Here is a 9,168-nt window from a genome sequence, read left to right on the forward strand (position 1 = left end):
TAAATAAATCAGCAATGTTGCTGTTAATCAGATTGTCTTTTTTGAATTTTCTGCAGACAGGCGAGACATTTATCTGTGTCAACAATTAAATAAACGATGTATGCAAATGTTATTGACGTTTAGTAACATTCTTTTCTTATTTAGGATAAACACCAATGAGACAGCATAAACTTCTTGCACATGTCATATAATTATATATATATATATGGTATTGAACCATATGGTAGAACTATCCTCAGGCGTCCCTAACATGAAGATGTCATATATTTAATCCTGGTATCTATGATGAGTTTATATAGTATTGAGGTAGAACTAACCTATTAAATATGTAGATCTAGCCATATACATGAACAAGTAAAAAGTAGAAATACCTTAACGTCATGTAGATGTCATATACAGTATTGAAGAAGAACTAACCTAACATGTAGATGTCATACAGAGTATTGAAGTAGAACTACTCTAACATGTAGATGTCATATAAAGTAGTGAAGTAGAACTACTATAACATGTAGATGACATATACAGTATTGAAGTAGAACTAACCTAACATGTAGATGTCATGCATTATAAGTATTGAAGTAGAACTACTCTAACATGTAGATGTCATACATAGTATTGAAGTAGAACTACTATAACATGTAGATGACATATACAGTATTGAAGTAGAACTACCCTAACATGTAGATGTCATATACAGTATTGAAGTAGAACTAACCTAACATGTAGATGTCATATATAGTATTCAAGTAGAACTAACCTAATATGTAGATGTCATATATAATATAGAAGTAGAACTACCCTAACATGTAGATGTCATACATAGTATTGAAGTACAACTACCCTAACCTGTAGATGTCATATATAGTACTGAAGTAGAACTACCCTAACCTGTAGATGACATATACAGTATTGAAGTAGAACTAACCTAACATGTAGATGTCATATATAGTATTGAAGTAGAACTACCCTAACATGTAGATGTCATATATAGTATTGAAGTATAACTAACCTAACATGCATGTAGATGTCATATATAGTATTGAAGTAGAACTACCCTAACATGTAGATGTCATATATAGTATAGAAGTAGAACTAACCTAACATGTAGATGTCATACATACCGTAGTATTGAAGTAGAACTACCCTAACATGTAGATGTCATACATAGTATTGAAGTAGAACTAACCTAACATGTAGATGTCATATATAGTATAGAAGTAGAACTACCCTAACATGTAGATGTCATACATAGTATTGAAGTAGAACTAACCTAACATGCATGTAGATGTCATATATAGTATTGAAGTAGAACTACCCTAACATATAGATGTCATACACAGTATTGAAGTAGAACTACCCTAACATGTAGATGTCATACATAGTATTGAAGTAGAACTACCCTAACATGTAGATGTCATATCCAGTATTGAAGTAGAACTAACTTAACATGTAGATGTCATACATAGTATTGAAGTAGAACTACCCTAACATGTAGATGTCATATCCAGTATTGAAGTAGAACTACCCTAACATGTAGATGTCATACATAGTATTGAAGTAGAACTAACCTAACATGTAGATGTCATACACAGTATTGAAGTAGAACTACCCTAACATGTAGATGTCATATACAGTATTGAAGTAGAACTACCCTAACATGTAGATGTCATATATAGTATTGAAGTAGAACTAACCTAACATGCATGTAGATGTCATATATAGTATTGAAGTAGAACTACCCTAACATATAGATGTCATACACAGTATTGAAGTAGAACTACCCTAACATGTAGATTTCATACATAGTATTGAAGTAGAACTACCCTAACATGTAGATGTCATATCCAGTATTGAAGTAGAACTAACCTAACATGTAGATGTCATACATAGTATTGAAGTAGAACTACCCTAACATGTATATGACTTATACAGTATTGAAGTAGAACTTCCCTAACATGAATATACCATACATAGTTTTGAAGTAGAACAACCCGAACATGTAGATGTCATATATAGTATTGAAGTAGAACTATCCTAACATGTAGATGTCATATACAGTATTTAAGTAGAACTACCCTAACATGTAGATGTCATATATAGTATTGAAGTAGAACTAACCTAACATGCATGTAGATGTCATATATAGTATTGAAGTAGAACTACCCTAACATATAGATGTCATACACAGTATTGAAGTAGAACTACCCTAACATGTAGATGTCATACATAGTATTGAAGTAGAACTACCCTAACATGTAGATGTCATATCCAGTATTGAAGTAGAACTAACTTAACATGTAGATGTCATACATAGTATTGAAGTAGAACTACCCTAACATGTAGATGTCATATCCAGTATTGAAGTAGAACTAACCTAACATGTAGATGTCATACATACATGTAGTATTGAATAATTGAAGGAGAACTACCCTAACATGTAGATGACATATACAGTATTAAAGTAGAACTAACCTTACATGTAGATGTCATATATAGTATTGAACTTAGAAGTAAAACGACCCTTAGATGTAGATAACATATATATATTATTGAAGTAGAACTACCCTTAGTTAACATGTAGATGCATATAAGCAGAATATATGTTGTAATTCACCAAAACAGTGTATACAACATAAGTAATTTATAAGTAATTCACTTGGGAGGTTTGAAATGGTTTTAATTTTAACTTTGTTTTTGTTTCTTACAGAGATAAACCTAATTATTATATAAGGATGAATATGGTCGAGAATTTAGTCACAATCAATGGTACCCTTCACAGACATGTTGGAATAGAGGCTGGTAATAAACTGCATGAATTGGATGTTTGTGCTAGGACAAATAAACGTGTTATAGACTTAAAGAGACACACAAGAACCCAAACTGCTAAAAAAGGACACAAATGTAATATGTGTGAGAGAGAATTTTCTACAAGTAGTAACTTAAAGGTACACATGAGAACACATACAGGAGAAAAACCTCATGAATGTGATGTTTGTGGTAAACGTTTTAGTCTGCTTTGTAATTTACAGACTCATACGAGAACACATACAGGTGATAAACCTTATGGCTGTGATGTATGTGGAAATCGATTTAGTCAGCTTGATAGATTGCATAGCCACATGAGAACACATACAGGTGATAAACCTTATGACTGTGGTGTATGTAGTAAAGGGTTTAGACAGCATAGTGGTTTAAAGACTCACATGAGAATACATACAGGTGATAAACCTTATGACTGTTGTGAATGTGGTAAGGGGTTTAGTCAGTTTGCTGGTTTACAATTACACATGAGAATACATTCAGGCGATAAACCACATAACTGTGATGTATGTGGTAAGGGGTTTCGTCATCGTGGTAATTTACAGAGACACATGAGAATACATACAGGTGAAAAACCCTATAACTGTGATCTGTGCGGTAAACGGTTTAGTCAACAAGACTGTTTACAGATTCACATGAGAGCACATACGGGTGATAAACCCCTTAACTGTAATGTATGTGGTAAACGGTTTAGTCAGCATGGTCATTTACGGAATCACACGAGAACACATACAGGTGATAAACCCCATACCTGTGATGTATGTGGTAAAGCATTTATTCGAAGTTATAACTTAAAGAGACACATTAAAATACATAGAGGGGAACAAACTCCTAAATTGGATTTATGATCCTGATATTTATGTTGAATAAATTTCTGAAAGATTCTGTGTAAATTATGTAAGAATGTTTACACATACTGGACATATAAACATTATTATCTTACCTCCTATAGATGTATGGGGATATGATTGGTTAAAGGACTACACATGGTGACTATATATATGTAAGAATGTTTACACATACTGGACATATAACATTATTATAGGCATGAAAGGGGAGTTGAATATAATCAGAGAAATATAATACAATATAATAGATGTCTCTGATGTGATATAGGGTACATTCGTTATTTTTAGCTCAACTGGCTGGAATGTGAGACTATGGTACTGCTTGTCGTCTGTCGTCGTCTGTTAGATCACCTCTTCTATGGAATATCTAGTGTAAAATATGTCTGACTGCCGACAAACATGACTGACATTGCTTAAAATAGGACACAAAGGTAAAATGCAGTTTTTGTCTTTTATCTTGAAAATTGCTAAAGGTACAATGTAGTCGCAAAATTGTTCAATATAATGAAATCTACACAATGTTAATAGATATCAAAACTGTGAGACGACACCAGGTGACCTTATAGGAGCACTGACTGTTTTTGCCCTTCAACGACGAATTTTAACAATTTGTTTCTTTTTCAACTCTTATCTCGAATATGAAAATTAAAAAAAAAACAGAAAATTTACTAGGAAAAACGATCAGCAAGACAAAATTTTAAATCGTCAATCTGCATCTTATTGGAGTTATTGCCCTTTAGAGAACGACCATTAAACTTCAAGTAGGGTCGTAACCGGTGTATTTTCATGCTGAATAATGGTTAAAATTCTTGCCAATTTGGTAATTTTTGGTGCATGACGATAAAATGTTCACTTTCCTTTAGACAATAAAAATATCGATTGATTTTGACAAGTCACGATACTTTTTTCCAAAAATAACGGTAATTACTTGAGACCTCTGACGAATCACAATACAGTTATTTTGACGAATCACGCTAAAATTTTAACCAATTTGTCGCTAAAAGTAGCCGAAAATTACCGTTTGACCCCGACGTTAAAGGGCAATCCTACCCTCTGCAAGGGGAGTTATGTTGTTTTTTCAAACAATATATTCTGTTCCCCATTTGATGAACAAAAAATGTTCTGGTCAAGGAGATGAAAAAAAAAATATTCTGAATCCCGATTTTCCCCATATATACATTAAAATGTTAAATTTTGAAAAAAATAATTTGATTGATAGCGTCCAAACACTAAATAAAAAAATGTCTGACTCAGAAAAAAAAAACATAGTCCCCCCTTTTTTTGAAGTTAAATGGTTGCTCCCTTAAAGCCTATAGTTTCCAACGTTTTGCTTGCATTTACCAATATTATGATGAAAACTGAAATAGTTATCATGAATATAGACACTTTGAAAGGGTGAGAGTTCACCAGGATAAATAAAGAATCTGCAAATGTCAAAAATATCAACATTGCTGAAATAGATGATGATTTTTATTTAAAAAGAATAAGTGGCAATTGTCATAATTTTGGAAGTAGTACAGGCTCTAAAGGGTCTCTAGTTGTGCTAAATAAAATATTGAAAGGAAGGACTTACCATACCGAGAGGTTTAAGTCATGAGATACAGGGGCGGATCCATGGCCAGCCATATTTAAAAAAGTGGGGAGGGGTCCCAACCCAGAATAATAAGGGGGGTTCCAACCATATGTCCCGAGGTGATTGTATGCTATTTGGGAAAGGGTTTCAAATTGGCAATGCACAGAGGTATATGTCAACACGTTAATGTTATATTAAAAAAATCTACTAATTAAATGTTATTTCTTTGATTAATTGGATCTTTTCCAGCCCATGTTGTTATACATTTTATCAATAATAAAATCTTGTATTCAAATTACAAAATGATGTTGATGTGTTTAATCATGATACTTGACGAGATACCTTTAGTTATGTTGATGTGTTTAATCGTGATACTTGACAAGATACCTATCGGGTGTTGGTGTGTTTAATCACGATACTTGACAAGATACGTTAAGTTGTGATGATGTGTTTAATCATTATACTTGACAAGACACCTTTAGTTGTGTTGGTGTGTTACATCATTATACTTGACATGATACCTTAAGTTATGATGATGTGTTTAATCATTATACTTGACAAGACACCTTAAGTTGTGTTGATGTGTTTAATCATGGTACTTGACATGATACCTTAAGTTATGATGATGTGTTTAATCATTATACTTGACAAGACACCTTAAGTTGTGTTGATGTGTTTAATCATGGTACTTGACAAGATACCTTAAGTTGTGATGATGTGTTTAGACAGAATTTACAACCACATACAGGAGGGTATGGATAGGGTTTAAATGATAGAGAATAATACGCAAACAATATCATGAGAAGAATGGACGAAAGTTAAGAGAATAACAGGCCAAAATATGGAGAATAATGAGGGGATAACATATAAATAACAGATAAAATGGTTTAGAAAACAAAATAAACAGAATCCTGATCCTAAGGTCAATATTTAGTTTTACACAACTGGTCTCTTTGTGCTTTCTTGTTTATACTGGGTTGTGTCACAGTGTATACTTAAGGTTACATTGCTATGGCGCAGGTTTGGAATTCTTTAAGGCTAAGCTTTATCGCGGAGTGGCCCTGAACTATTTGAATATTCTCATATCATATTCTCGGTTCTCTCGTATGTCTCTTTCATTGCTGGTGCTAGTAGGGTCTTGTCATCAATGATTCTCATCAATTGGAATGTTATGCATCTCCAGCTGTGTTTTCATTGCTTCTGGTCCCTGGTGGTATCTTGTACATTAAAGTAGAAAGTGTTCTGTGCTTTATCCTTCACCACATTGGCAGTATGGCGTGAGGGATTGGCCAATATGATTGCGGTATTTATTTAGTCTTTTGGAATTTATAGCCTGTACTAAATTCCGACATGATTCTCTCTATAACTGGGTTCGAATAATCAAGTGGATTGGTCTTACCTACAATAGGAACTAATGCATGGAGTTGTCTCCAAGTTTCGCTTCTAGTCCATCTATTTTGCCATTTAAGTTTTGTTGACATCTTGACTGCACTTTTCACATCTGACATTGTTATGACGTTGTAACGGTCATTTAGACTAGATGCCTCCTGTGCTGCATCATTTGCTTACTGATCCGCTATCTCGTTCCCGTCTATATTAGCATGACCTGGGATCCAAGATATGGTATAATATATAAAAAAGAAGATGTGTTATGATTGCCGATGAGACAACTCTCCACAAGAGACCAATGGAATATGAAAACAGCTCTCTCCCAAGCAAAAAACCCTAACTAAAAATATAAGGGCATACACTACAGGCACGGGGACACATTCTACTGCATCCACACAGCACGAGTAACAAACCCTACAGTGAATATAAAAAAGAAGATATAGTATGATTGCCAATGAGATAACTCTCCACAAGAGACCAATGGAATAGGTAGACAGCTCTATCTCACAAGTTTGTATGCCCGCCTCTCAGGAGGTTCCTCAGCAAAGCTTTCTTTAATGCCTGTGATAGTGTCGATGTAGTTAGTTGACTTCCAGTTGAGAGTCAAGATGCGAACCGCTGTCTGGCCCATGCTATCTGATAGTACGGTATCTTTACTTCAGTAAACTGTTCTCTAAGTGTGTAAATGCAATGTTTCAAAACCATAAGGATAGCTTCTAGTTCCGCTAAGAGTATAGAGCCTCTGCTTAGTAGCAATTGATCTTTTTAGGCTTGTTCTTTCAGTTGGTGGTTCATAGTAAATATTGAATAACATTTAACGCATTGTTTGCTCTCTTTTGTACTGTATTCGTATTATATACATGTATGTCTCTGTTATAACTAAGTTCCTTTTGAAACTTTTGTAATGCGTCACAAATGAAATATTAACGTTGACACCATGATCCAAACATATGTTTATAAATGCAAAAAATGAGTCTTGAATTGTTGCAAAACATAATATTAATCATGGGTGCCGAATTAAACACGACGAGCTGCTCGGTATGTCTGCAATAAATACCATAATTATATATACGAGTAGTGTTACAAACATGCTTACTACATTAAATTTACCATAACTAGCAGAACGTAGGCTACGCACAAGATTGGTAATGATGTACAAAATATTATACCATCTTGTTGCTATTCCATCAGTCATACTCATAAAAGCAGACTCAAGAACAAGACAAAACCATCCACTCTCATATACTAGGCATATTCATACTTTCCGTACACAATACGACAGTGGAACCAGCTCCCTGTGGTACTAGTGTTATGCGGGAAAGAGGGGGAAAGCGCAGACTAAGCAGTTGCCTCCCCTCTCCCGCTGAAGGTTAAAATTTTGTTGGTTTGCTGTTTTACATATCTGTGTTCACTACTTCAACTACGACAATTAGGGGGACTGTCGTTCGCGTTCTTTCGAGGCCTCCTGGTGATTAAAACAAAGATGTCAGTATATGTTTATTTCGAGTCCAACCATAAGAGTAAATTGATCAAATACATTAATATGAAATAAAAGAGTTTGCTTCTTAAATGAACTTGAATTAACAATTATCTAAATACTTTATTAATTGATTAAATTGTTTATCATGATATCAATGGTAAATTTAATAAGGAAAGATTTCTGTTATAAAATTGTTACATTAAAACATTGCTAAGGTTACGTTTAATTTTTTACTTTACAAAAATTATAAGTTTACGAACCTGGTGAATAAAACCAAGATGTCTATATATGTTTATTTCGAGTCCAACCATAAGGGTAATGTTTGATTCCTTAGGGTTTCCTATTTTAAACCCTAAGAACACGTGCTGGTTGGACATGTTTTATTTACCAATCAAAATGACTTTTAGAATACTTATTTGTTATAAGAACAGTTTCTATTGGTTAGATCTGTTTTAGTTAATTCACATTTTTACATAATTTGGGGTTACTATTTTTAATTACTTATTACCTTGTTTTTACGACCATTAGGAAAATCCGATTATTTGGTTGGATCATGGAAGTATTATATTGACTATAATACTTCCATGGTTGGATAGAAATCTAGGTGAACAATAGAAAAGAATTAGATATATTTGCTAAGGGAAATACTTCGAAAGAGTTTAAGCTGTCAAACCTTATTGATATCGCTAAGTGTCAAATAGGAAGAATTTCACATTTAATACTTATATATCATAAGTTTCATAACATTAAAGACTTTCTAATTATATCTTTTTATACAAAAAGCGTTATGCAAGAATTAGTTATTTTCTACAATTACATGGAAGATTCACTTAGTTTTATATGAAATATTAAAATTTATTTCTTTAAATATTTTACCTCAATTTACCTTCATTATATATCCCTGTTGTTCGAAGAAATTGCTCTGCAATTTTACATTCGAATTTATTTCTTTTTAAACTTGTTTCACGGATTTTAAAAACGATTTCATCATTTAAAAAAAAAATATTTTTCTTTATTGGAATTGACTTTATGACTTCATGGTTTATTATCAGTTGATA

The 9,168-nt window shown here is 33.1% G+C and overlaps 1 protein-coding gene across 1 annotated transcript; it reads left to right on the forward strand.

Annotated features, from left to right (window-relative positions):
* Positions 1-2,713: 2,713 nt before the first annotated feature.
* On the forward strand, positions 2,714-3,705 carry LOC127719788 (zinc finger protein 239-like). Its single transcript, XM_052226062.1, has one exon. It carries the CDS (start codon positions 2,733-2,735, stop codon positions 3,666-3,668), a length of 936 nt encoding a protein of 311 aa, XP_052082022.1. The 5' UTR covers positions 2,714-2,732; the 3' UTR covers positions 3,669-3,705.
* The last annotated feature ends 5,463 nt before the right edge of the window (positions 3,706-9,168 follow it).

Source organism: Mytilus californianus, unplaced genomic scaffold (assembly GCF_021869535.1).
Source record: "Mytilus californianus isolate M0D057914Y unplaced genomic scaffold, xbMytCali1.0.p SCAF_11, whole genome shotgun sequence".
Lineage (NCBI taxonomy): Eukaryota > Metazoa > Mollusca > Bivalvia > Mytilida > Mytilidae > Mytilus > Mytilus californianus.